The sequence below is a fragment of the Salvelinus fontinalis genome, chromosome 13, assembly GCF_029448725.1.
Source record: "Salvelinus fontinalis isolate EN_2023a chromosome 13, ASM2944872v1, whole genome shotgun sequence".
NCBI classification, from domain to species: domain Eukaryota; kingdom Metazoa; phylum Chordata; class Actinopteri; order Salmoniformes; family Salmonidae; genus Salvelinus; species Salvelinus fontinalis.
The window spans coordinates 18,457,973-18,471,391 of record NC_074677.1 but is presented as its reverse complement, the minus strand read 5'-3'; the positions used below and the strand labels follow the sequence as shown (position 1 = coordinate 18,471,391).

General features: G+C 43.6%; 1 protein-coding gene across 11 annotated transcripts in view; it reads left to right on the top strand.

Moving 5' to 3' along the window:
* The window catches only part of LOC129868197 (rap guanine nucleotide exchange factor 6-like), a 195,929-nt gene that overhangs the window by 54,893 nt on the left and 127,617 nt on the right, over window positions 1–13,419 (top strand). For all 11 annotated transcript variants that reach the window (XM_055941951.1, XM_055941946.1, XM_055941948.1 and 8 more), the window contains one exon: window positions 6,709–6,778. In XM_055941951.1, the coding sequence (XP_055797926.1) occupies window positions 6,709–6,778 (70 nt within the window). The remainder of the gene's footprint in view (window positions 1–6,708; window positions 6,779–13,419) is intronic.

Sequence of the window (13,419 nt, the reverse complement as noted above, 5' to 3'; positions counted from 1 at the left end):
TGTACAGAACAATATGTTGGTAGGACAAGGCTAGGATGCTGTGCAGAACAATATGTTGGTAGGACAAGGCTAGGATGCTGTACAGAACAATATGTTGGTAGGACAAGGCTAGGATGCTGTGCAGAACAATATGTTGGTAGGACAAGGCTAGGATGCTGTACAGAACAATATGTTGGTAGGACAAGGCTAGGATGCTGTACAGAACAATATGTTGGTAGGACAAGGCTAGGATACTGTACAGAACAATATGTTGGTAGGACAAGGCTAGGATGCTGTACAGAACAATATGTTGGTAGGACAAGGCTAGGATGCTGTGCAGAACAATATGTTGGTAGGACAAGGCTAGGATGCTGTACAGAACAATATGTTGGTAGGACAAGGCTAGGATGCTGTGTAGAACAATATGTTGGTAGGACAAGGCTAGGATGCTGTGCAGAACAATATGTTGGTAGGACAAGGCTAGGATACTGTGCAGAACAATATGTTGGTAGGACAAGGCTAGGATGCTGTGTAGAACAATATGTTGGTAGGACAAGGCTAGGATGCTGTGCAGAACAATATGTTGGTAGGACAAGGCTAGGATGCTGTGTAGAACAATATGTTGGTAGGACAAGGCTACGATGCTGTGTAGAACAATATGTTGGTAGGACAAGGCTAGGATGCTGTGGAGAACAATATGTTGGTAGGACAAGGCTAGGATGCTGTGGAGAACAATATGTTGGTAGGACAAGGCTAGGATGCTGTGCAGAACAATATGTTGGTAGGACAAGGCTAGGATGCTGTGCAGAACAATATGTTGGTAGGACAAGGCTAGGATGCTGTACAGAACAATATGTTGGTAGGACAAGGCTAGGATGCTGTACAGAACAATATGTTGGTAGGACAAGGCTAGGATACTGTGCAGAACAATATGTTGGTAGGACAAGGCTAGGATGCTGTGCAGAACAATATGTTGGTAGGACAAGGCTAGGATACTGTACAGAACAATATGTTGGTAGGACAAGGCTAGGATGCTGTGCAGAACAATATGTTGGTAGGACAAGGCTAGGATGCTGTGTAGAACAATATGTTGGTAGGACAAGGCTACGATGCTGTGCAGAACAATATGTTGGTAGGACAAGGCTAGGATGCTGTACAGAACAATATGTTGGTAGGACAAGGCTAGGATGCTGTACAGAACAATATGTTGGTAGGACAAGGCTAGGATGCTGTGCAGAACAATATGTTGGTAGGACAAGGCTAGGATGCTGTGTAGAACAATATGTTGGTAGGACAAGGCTAGGATGCTGTACAGAACAATATGTTGGTAGGACAAGGCTAGGATGCTGTACAGAACAATATGTTGGTAGGACAAGGCTAGGATGCTGTACAGAACAATATGTTGGTAGGACAAGGCTAGGATGCTGTGTAGAACAATATGTTGGTAGGACAAGGCTAGGATGCTGTACAGAACAATATGTTGGTAGGACAAGGCTAGGATGCTGTACAGAACAATATGTTGGTAGGACAAGGCTAGGATGCTGTGCAGAACAATATGTTGGTAGGACAAGGCTAGGATACTGTACAGAACAATATGTTGGTAGGACACGGCTAGGATACTGTACAGAACAATATGTTGGTAGGACAAGGCTAGGATACTGTACAGAACAATATGTTGGTAGGACAAGGCTAGGATACTGTACAGAACAATATGTTGGTAGGACAAGGCTAGGATACTGTGCAGAACAATATGTTGGTAGGACAAGGCTAGGATGCTGTGCAGAACAATATGTTGGTAGGACAAGGCTAGGATGCTGTACAGAACAATATGTTGGTAGGACAAGGCTAGGATGCTGTACAGAACAATATGTTGGTAGGACAAGGCTAGGATGCTGTACAGAACAATATGTTGGTAGGACAAGGCTAGGATGCTGTGTAGAACAATATGTTGGTAGGACAAGGCTAGGATGCTGTGCAGAACAATATGTTGGTAGGACAAGGCTAGGATGCTGTGTAGAACAATATGTTGGTAGGACAAGGCTAGGATGCTGTGCAGAACAATATGTTGGTAGGACAAGGCTAGGATGCTGTGTAGAACAATATGTTGGTAGGACAAGGCTACGATGCTGTGTAGAACAATATGTTGGTAGGACAAGGCTAGGATGCTGTGGAGAACAATATGTTGGTAGGACAAGGCTAGGATGCTGTGCAGAACAATATGTTGGTAGGACAAGGCTAGGATGCTGTACAGAACAATATGTTGGTAGGACAAGGCTAGGATGCTGTGCAGAACAATATGTTGGTAGGACAAGGCTAGGATGCTGTACAGAACAATATGTTGGTAGGACAAGGCTAGGATGCTGTGCAGAACAATATGTTGGTAGGACAAGGCTAGGATGCTGTGTAGAACAATATGTTGGTAGGACAAGGCTACGATGCTGTGCAGAACAATATGTTGGTAGGACAAGGCTAGGATGCTGTGTAGAACAATATGTTGGTAGGACAAGGCTAGGATGCTGTGCAGAACAATATGTTGGTAGGACAAGGCTAGGATGCTGTGCAGAACAATATGTTGGTAGGACAAGGCTAGGATACTGTACAGAACAATATGTTGGTAGGACAAGGCTAGGATGCTGTACAGAACAATATGTTGGTAGGACAAGGCTAGGATGCTGTACAGAACAATATGTTGGTAGGACAAGGCTAGGATGCTGTACAGAACAATATGTTGGTAGGACAAGGCTAGGATGCTGTGCAGAACAATATGTTGGTAGGACAAGGCTAGGATGCTGTGCAGAACAATATGTTGGTAGGACAAGGCTAGGATGCTGTACAGAACAATATGTTGGTAGGACAAGGCTAGGATGCTGTACAGAACAATATGTTGGTAGGACAAGGCTAGGATGCTGTGTAGAACAATATGTTGGTAGGACAAGGCTAGGATGCTGTGTAGAACAATATGTTGGTAGGACAAGGCTAGGATGCTGTGCAGAACAATATGTTGGTAGGACAAGGCTAGGATGCTGTGCAGAACAATATGTTGGTAGGACAAGGCTAGGATGCTGTGCAGAACAATATGTTGGTAGGACAAGGCTAGGATGCTGTGCAGAACAATATGTTGGTAGGACAAGGCTAGGATGCTGTGTAGAACAATATGTTGGTAGGACAAGGCTAGGATGCTGTGCAGAACAATATGTTGGTAGGACAAGACTAGGATGCTGTACAGAACAATATGTTGGTAGGACAAGGCTAGGATGCTGTGCAGAACAATATGTTGGTAGGACAAGGCTAGGATGCTGTACAGAACAATATGTTGGTAGGACAAGGCTAGGATGCTGTGCAGAACAATATGTTGGTAGGACAAGGCTAGGATGCTGTACAGAACAATATGTTGGTAGGACAAGGCTAGGATGCTGTACAGAACAATATGTTGGTAGGACAAGGCTAGGATACTGTACAGAACAATATGTTGGTAGGACAAGGCTAGGATGCTGTACAGAACAATATGTTGGTAGGACAAGGCTAGGATGCTGTGCAGAACAATATGTTGGTAGGACAAGGCTAGGATGCTGTACAGAACAATATGTTGGTAGGACAAGGCTAGGATGCTGTGTAGAACAATATGTTGGTAGGACAAGGCTAGGATGCTGTGCAGAACAATATGTTGGTAGGACAAGGCTAGGATACTGTGCAGAACAATATGTTGGTAGGACAAGGCTAGGATGCTGTGTAGAACAATATGTTGGTAGGACAAGGCTAGGATGCTGTGCAGAACAATATGTTGGTAGGACAAGGCTAGGATGCTGTGTAGAACAATATGTTGGTAGGACAAGGCTACGATGCTGTGTAGAACAATATGTTGGTAGGACAAGGCTAGGATGCTGTGGAGAACAATATGTTTGTAGGACAAGGCTAGGATGCTGTGGAGAACAATATGTTGGTAGGACAAGGCTAGGATGCTGTGCAGAACAATATGTTGGTAGGACAAGGCTAGGATGCTGTGCAGAACAATATGTTGGTAGGACAAGGCTAGGATACTGTACAGAACAATATGTTGGTAGGACAAGGCTAGGATGCTGTACAGAACAATATGTTGGTAGGACAAGGCTAGGATACTGTGCAGAACAATATGTTGGTAGGACAAGGCTAGGATGCTGTGCAGAACAATATGTTGGTAGGACAAGGCTAGGATACTGTACAGAACAATATGTTGGTAGGACAAGGCTAGGATGCTGTGCAGAACAATATGTTGGTAGGACAAGGCTAGGATGCTGTGTAGAACAATATGTTGGTAGGACAAGGCTACGATGCTGTGCAGAACAATATGTTGGTAGGACAAGGCTAGGATGCTGTACAGAACAATATGTTGGTAGGACAAGGCTAGGATGCTGTACAGAACAATATGTTGGTAGGACAAGGCTAGGATGCTGTGCAGAACAATATGTTGGTAGGACAAGGCTAGGATGCTGTGTAGAACAATATGTTGGTAGGACAAGGCTAGGATGCTGTACAGAACAATATGTTGGTAGGACAAGGCTAGGATGCTGTACAGAACAATATGTTGGTAGGACAAGGCTAGGATGCTGTACAGAACAATATGTTGGTAGGACAAGGCTAGGATGCTGTGTAGAACAATATGTTGGTAGGACAAGGCTAGGATGCTGTACAGAACAATATGTTGGTAGGACAAGGCTAGGATGCTGTACAGAACAATATGTTGGTAGGACAAGGCTAGGATGCTGTGCAGAACAATATGTTGGTAGGACAAGGCTAGGATGCTGTGCAGAACAATATGTTGGTAGGACACGGCTAGGATACTGTACAGAACAATATGTTGGTAGGACAAGGCTAGGATACTGTACAGAACAATATGTTGGTAGGACAAGGCTAGGATACTGTACAGAACAATATGTTGGTAGGACAAGGCTAGGATACTGTGCAGAACAATATGTTGGTAGGACAAGGCTAGGATACTGTGCAGAACAATATGTTGGTAGGACAAGGCTAGGATGCTGTACAGAACAATATGTTGGTAGGACAAGGCTAGGATGCTGTACAGAACAATATGTTGGTAGGACAAGGCTAGGATGCTGTACAGAACAATATGTTGGTAGGACAAGGCTAGGATGCTGTACAGAACAATATGTTGGTAGGACAAGGCTAGGATGCTGTGTAGAACAATATGTTGGTAGGACAAGGCTAGGATGCTGTGCAGAACAATATGTTGGTAGGACAAGGCTAGGATGCTGTGTAGAACAATATGTTGGTAGGACAAGGCTAGGATGCTGTGCAGAACAATATGTTGGTAGGACAAGGCTAGGATGCTGTGTAGAACAATATGTTGGTAGGACAAGGCTACGATGCTGTGTAGAACAATATGTTGGTAGGACAAGGCTAGGATGCTGTGGAGAACAATATGTTGGTAGGACAAGGCTAGGATGCTGTGCAGAACAATATGTTGGTAGGACAAGGCTAGGATGCTGTACAGAACAATATGTTGGTAGGACAAGGCTAGGATGCTGTGCAGAACAATATGTTGGTAGGACAAGGCTAGGATACTGTACAGAACAATATGTTGGTAGGACAAGGCTAGGATGCTGTGCAGAACAATATGTTGGTAGGACAAGGCTAGGATGCTGTGTAGAACAATATGTTGGTAGGACAAGGCTACGATGCTGTGCAGAACAATATGTTGGTAGGACAAGGCTAGGATGCTGTACAGAACAATATGTTGGTAGGACAAGGCTAGGATGCTGTACAGAACAATATGTTGGTAGGACAAGGCTAGGATGCTGTGCAGAACAATATGTTGGTAGGACAAGGCTAGGATGCTGTGTAGAACAATATGTTGGTAGGACAAGGCTAGGATGCTGTACAGAACAATATGTTGGTAGGACAAGGCTAGGATGCTGTACAGAACAATATGTTGGTAGGACAAGGCTAGGATGCTGTGCAGAACAATATGTTGGTAGGACAAGGCTAGGATACTGTGCAGAACAATATGTTGGTAGGACACGGCTAGGATACTGTACAGAACAATATGTTGGTAGGACAAGGCTAGGATGCTGTACAGAACAATATGTTGGTAGGACAAGGCTAGGATGCTGTACAGAACAATATGTTGGTAGGACAAGGCTAGGATGCTGTGCAGAACAATATGTTGGTAGGACACGGCTAGGATGCTGTGCAGAACAATATGTTGGTAGGACAAGGCTAGGATACTGTACAGAACAATATGTTGGTAGGACAAGGCTAGGATACTGTACAGAACAATATGTTGGTAGGATAAGGCTAGGATACTGTGCAGAACAATATGTTGGTAGGACAAGGCTAGGATGCTGTGCAGAACAATATGTTGGTAGGATAAGGCTAGGATGCTGTGTAGAACAATATGTTGGTAGGACAAGGCTAGGATGCTGTGCAGAACAATATGTTGGTAGGACAAGGCTATGTATGTTTGTGCACATGGAAGTCAGTGCTTTATGTTTGTTAATGAGGCAAGACAAATGCAATGTGACTAAAATGAAAGGGCATTTAGTTGACTAAAATGTCCCACAGTTTTTGTCATTTTGACAATAACTAGACTAAATCATTATTCAAATGACAAAAATGTGACTAATGACTAAGATTAGACTGTGTGTGGTCCCACCCTGGCCATATAAAGATGCCTTGGCCTTCCACTTGGCTTAACACCCTGTGTCCTCTGTGCTGTGTGTTCTCTCTCCACAGCTTTGGCAAGCAGCTGGGGGGCAGACGAGGCTGTGAATGTATCACTTTAGAGCCCTCAGAAATGATCGTGGTAAGTAGAGCCACTGCTTCTCTCTCTCTCTCTCTCGCTCTGTCTCTCTCCTTCTCCATATCTACTGACTCTAGAAAAACACAGACCGGGACAAAGACAGTGGATTGTGGCAGTAGGTGCAAAATGCCACAGAGCCTACATAATTAGATTGTTGTCTTGAAACTGAAGAACCCATGGAGAGGATAGCTTTATCTGAACTAGGCCTATAGTCTTGATCTTAAGAAGACAATACTACAATAATACAGCTCAATGCGATGCCTACAAAGGCTGTATCACCCAATAGGCCTACATTGAGGCGTGTCTGTCTGTGAGGCAGCTAGGTCATAGTTGTAGCACACCACATTCAGACTGAGGCTGAGTCCATCACCACCATCTCCCTGAGCAGGCCTGGCTAGCGAGCACCAAGCAGGCTGCTCCATCAGAAGCAGGCTGGGAGCAGGAAATAGGCTTCTCTATTAGATTTGGCTTGGCTGGTTCTGCTGGCCTTGGTCCTCTATCCATCCGCTAGTTGGCATCCACTGGAGGAGGACAGTGAGGGGAGGGTGAACGTGGAATGAAAGTCTTCACTGTGTGCAGATAGACTGTCTGATTAGCTGTGCCTGGGAAGACATTGGAGAGGGGGGGGGGGGGGGGGGGGGGGGGGGGGGGTGGTAGGCTGGGGAAATGAAATTACATAAGCTACTTGTTGGTCATATCTGCACATTTCCTCCCCCTTTCGGCCCTGATTGTCCGTAATGCTGCTAATAACCACAGCCAGTGTTGTGGTTACTGTTGGCTCAGTCAGTCCATACAGGCAGCAGAGATGGAGGTGAAATGAGACTGGATTGTTTTGATGACCATGTAATTGATATTGCATCATAGCAAAGTCATTGGAGAATGATCACTTGATCGTGCTCTAGCGACTCCTTGTGGCGGGCCAGGCACCTGCAAGCTGACCTCGGTCGTCAGTTGAATGGTGTTCCCTCCGACATGTTGGTGTGGCTGGCTTCCGTGTTAAGCGATCAGTGTGTTAAGAAGCAGCGCAGCTTGGCTGGTCATGTTTCACACCTTTGCCTCTCCCGAGCCCATTGGGGAGTTGCTGCGGATAAGACAAGATGATAACTACCAGTTGGATATCACAAAATTGGGAAGGAAAAGGGGGTCAAATTGCAACAAAAAACAAAAAATCTTATTATCTGGAGCCGTCGGTTCTGGCCCCGTAGATGGACAACATAGAGATGTTATAAGGCCATCCTTGCCGCTAACGGGACCTCTATGGGCTTTGCTATCACAGAAGTGATCAATGGAAACGATGCAAGGTGCGCACTTTACATTTCCATGGGCAGCAGCTGTCATGACATTTTTCCAAACATCGTCCGCTCAAACTAAATGAGGAAACAAGTCGAGATCGGATCATGGAAACTCACACCCGGTAGAGAGATGATTCTGATGATTCCCAATTGACCCTTCACTAAGCCCCGGCCCATAATTTTGGCCAACCAATAAAAGCACTGCAATGGATAGCAACTGTCGTCGAGTCCGAGACCTCGGACAAGCTCACATTTGAAACGAATAAAAGCCAATGAGAGCGATACAAAAACCAAAAGCCGGGTTTTCATCCCAAAACAAATTTTTTAAATGGCTAATTTAACAGTGCACTTGCTACTGTGATCTACTGCTACTGTGAAATGCAGAGTATGTTAGTCATTTTTCTAATCCAAAATTATATTTTTGTTATATTATTTTTGTTATATACAAAATTATATTTCTGTCTTATTGACCACCTAACACTAGCTAGCAAGCCAGTTAATATTCATATATCCCCCCCCCCCCCCATATTATGAATAAAACTGCTGTTGACATCAGGATATGAATTGAGAGCACTAGTTAGCTCCAAAAGTGGTTAGTAACTTTGGCTGCATGCTGACAGTGCATTCAGAGCCAGCCAGTGGCTAGCCACATTACAACCTTCATTTTACCAGGATCCTGTGATGCAATTGTAATGACAGTCAGGGTTGGGTAGGTTACTTTCCAAATGTAATCCGTTACAGGTACTAGTTTCTTGTCCAAAATTGTAATCAGTAACATAACTTTTGGATTACCCAAATTCAGTAACGTAATCTGATTACATTCCCTTACTTTTAGATTGCTTTCCCCTTAAGAGTCAATAGAAGAAGACAAACATGTATGCTACCAATTGAACCACATCTATTGCAGGATAAATCCATGTTAAAGTTTACATAGCAGGTCATATATGGATGTTCAATTGTACTTTGTGGGTTGGTTATGTAGGCTTCTTCTAACCCATCGTTTTCTATTACTTTCTACTTACATTAAAAACCAAAGTCTATCAGAATTCCAGTCATTACAATAAATGTTATACCCCTTGATTTTCAAGAATAGGACATGGAAATATGGAAGTATAGATTAGCCAAATTGTTTTACCTGAGCATGACCTCAAAACTAAGGATTTATTAGCCACCCCTACTGTTTATGATTTTGTTGTCATGCTGGACTGATTGGGCTGGGCTGATTTGAGTTTAAGAATAAACGCTGCACTCATGGAATGGTATGCTTTGAGCACTAGTGAAAATAGCTATTTACATGTGAAAAATGAATGCCATATGCTGCATTTGCTACAGGCCTATTGTTTACCTTTTTGTTGGTGACACTTTGATATCTTGATAATATGCAGATGAAACAATAACAAAATGGTTGCCCCGCCTCTGTTTTGGTAAAAAACTGGGCCTGTAGAAATGTAACCACTCTCAGATTAATAGACAGCTATGGATGCAAGGACTGACCATCCATGATATCAAAATTATTGTTTTAACCATGTTATGAGGCTATACAGTGTTTGTTTACATCTACAATGTTTACAAACATTGGAAAAAAACAAGCTTATATGTTGGGTTCTCATGGAGTGTGACAGTTGAACTAAGCTCATGAGGTATTTACAAGTTATATTCTTCAAGTGTGTGTGTGTGTGTGTGTGATATATTTCACAGTGGGTGCGAGGCCTACAAGCCACAGTGTCTCGCACCCACTGTGACATTTGGTGGAGGATCGGTGATGATCTGGGGGTGCTTCAGCAAGGCTGGAATCGGGCAGATTTATCTTTGTGAAGGATGCATGAATCAAGCCACGTACAAGGTTGTTCTGGAAGAAAGCTTGCTTCTTTCTGCTCTGACAAATTTCCCCAACTCTGAGGATTGGATTTTCCAGCAGGACAATGCTCCATGCCACACAGCCAGGCCAATCAAGGTGTGGATGGAGGACCACCAGATCAAGACCCTGTCATGACCAGCCCAATCTCCTGACCTGAACCCCAATGAAAACCTCTGGAATGTGATCAAGAGGAAGATGGATGGTCACAAGCCATCAAACCAATCCGAGCTGCTTGAATTTTTGCGCCAGGAGTGACATAAAGTCAATGTGAAAGACTGGTGGAGAGCATGCCAAGATGCATGAAAGCTGTGATTGAAAATCAGGGTTATTCCACCAAATATTGATTTCTGAACTCTTCCTAAGTTTAAACATTAGTATTCTGTTGTTTAAAAATGAATATGAACTTATTTTCTTTGCATTATCCGAGGTCTGACAACACTGCATCTTTTTTGTTATTTTGACCAGTTGTCATTTATTGCAAATAAATGCTCTAAATGACAATATTTTTATTTGGGAGAAATGTTGTCAGTAGTTTATAGAATAAAGCAAAAATGTTAATTTTACCCAAACACATACCTATAAATAGTGAACCAAATAATTTTGGAGTGCTATCTTAATTTTTTCCAGAGCGTATAAATATATATTAGGGATGCAACGGTACACACTATGTTGTCGAACCGTTCGGTACGACCCCGACGGTTCAATACGCACACGTGAACTGCGGAATTATATGTCTGTCATTTTCCTATAATTTCCAAAACTAGCTTTTTGCGCTGCAGGCTACATGTACATTCAGATCCACAGAACCAGACACTCAGTTTGTGAACAGACAAGGCAGGCAACTGCTTGGGGCCCCAGGCTGTTAGGGGCTCCTGAGGGCTGAACAACTTTACTCCGCAGCAAGGTCTCAGAATGTGGCAGCCACTGTGACCGCAACCCCCTCCCCCTTAAACAAAAAATGGACGATTTGCAATGACATCTCAGTAGGAAACCTCCCTAAAGGGGCCCCATGAAGAGAGGGGAAACTTAAAAACAAATATTCTCTCAGCTCCAACGTGACAATGGCGAGCGCTAGCGAGACAGAGAGAAGCACTTTTGAAGAGTCGCCGCCGTATTTCAAATCCACTGTGTGGGAACATTTTGGATTCAGTGACCATAAACAAAGTACAGTCTGCATGCATTGCTTTGCCACTGTCGGCTACTCGAGTGGAAACTCTTCTAACAGGCTGACTACACCGCTGGCGTTGCGTGCGCGAGCGTTGCAAAATACAAAATACATTTTGAAATCTATATTATTCAATTATTGCACCCACACTGCTTGCGCGCGCCAACGAGCGTCTGCGTTCCCAAGGGCTAAAATAGAAGGCGTAGAGGACCTTGTGCATTTCAGGTAAAATAACAACTCAATGTTTATATCCCAGGACAAATTAGCTAGCAACAGCAAGCTAGCTAAATAGGACAAATTAGCTAACAAGTGCAAGCTAGCTAGCTAAATTGCCATAAATGTTTAATGCTTTTCGATTTGTCCCCAAATTAATGTAATTGTTTCAGAGTTTGTTTTGATATGTTAACCTGCGTGTCGTGATCGCTTTTTGTGTGGGGGGACAAAATAAATGTATGCACGACAGCGCACGCGCGCGCAGCCGGTTTGTGTTCCGTGTAACATGTCATTTACGTGGCCGTCACCCGGCCGTATCCCTTGCAGGTGGAGCTGGAGCAAGGAGAGTCCACTCGTTAGCCAAAACAACAATCTCTCACTGCTGCCTTTCAACAACAATTTGCAACAAATTCAGAAAAGCAAAGAAATAATGAAAGCAGTGGGAGTATTCATAGCCAAAGATTTGCAACCCTATTCGGTGGTTACTGACTCGGGATTTCGTCACATGATGAAAAAGTTCACAGCGTTACATTGTCCCCCCCAGCACACATTTCAGCAGCAAAGTAATTCCCAAACTCTGAAACATAACGGAGAGAAATTGAAAATGAATTGACACAGATACCCTATCTAGCTCTCTCCACTGATAGTTGGACCTCCAGAGCAACTCGAAGCTACCTCTGTGATGGTTCACTATGTACTGGAAGCTACCTCTGTGATAGTTCACTATGTACTGGAAGCTACCTCTGTGATGGTTCACTATGTACTGGAAGCTACCTCTGTGATAGTTCACTATGTACTGGAAGCTACCTCTGTGATGGTTCACTATGTACTGGAAGCTACCTCTGTGATAGTTAACTATGTACTGGAAGCTACCTCTGTGATGGTTCACTATGTAGTGGAAGCTACCTCTGTGATGGTTCACTATGTAGTGGAAGCTACCTCTGTGATGGTTCACTATGTACTGGAAGCTACCTCACTGTGATGGTTCACTCTGTACTGGTTTGGGAGATGAAGAGCTACGTGTTGCAAACTCGTCCCCTGTATGAGTCATACAAGCGCACACTTTTCTTAAATATAAAGATACCGAAACAGTACTGTTACCATGGCCCACAAACCGTGATACATACCGAACCGTGGGCCCACTGTACCATTGTGTCCCTAATAAATAAATATATGCGTGTGTGTGTATAATATATGTGTGTGTGTGTGTGTATGTATATATATATATGTGTGTGTGCACAGTTGAAGTCAGAAGTTTACATACACTTAGGTTGGAGCCACTCCACAAATGCCTTGTTAACAAACTATAGTTTTGGCAAGTCGGTTAGGACATCTACTTTGTGCATGACACAAGTAATTTTTCCAACAATTGTCTACAGACAGATTATTTCACTTATAATTCACTATCACAACTTCAGTGGGTCAGAAGTATACATACACCAAGTTCACTGAGCCTTTAAACAGCTTGGAAAACTCCAGAAAATTATGTCATGGCTTTAGAAGATTATGATAGGCTAATTGACATCATTTGACTCAATTGGACGTGTACCTGTGGATGTATTTCAAGGCTTACCTTCAAACTCAATGCCTCTTTGCTTGACATCATGGGAAATCAAAAGAAATCAGCCAAGACCTCAGAAAAAGACCTCCACAAGTCTGGTTTATCCATAAATTTCCAAACGCCTTAAGGTACCACGTTCATCTGTACAAACAATAGTACGCAAGTATAAACACCATGGACCCAAGCAGCCGTCATACCGCTCATGAAGGAGACGCGTTCTGTCTTCTAGAGATGAACGTACTTTGGTGCGAAAAGTGCAAATCAATCCCAGATCAACAGCAAAGGACCTTGTGAAGATGCTGTAGGAAACCGGTACAAAAGTATCTATATCCACAGTAAAACGAGTCCTATATCGACATAACCCGAAAGGCCGCTCAGCAAGGAAGAAGCCACTGCTCCATAACCGCCATAAAAAAGCCAGACTACGGTTTGCAATTGCAAAGAACACCATCCGAACCGTGAAGCACGGGGGTGGCAGCATCATGTTGTGGCAGTGCTTTGCTGCAGGAGGGACTGGTGCCCTTCACAAAATAGATGGCATCTTGAGGTAGGAAA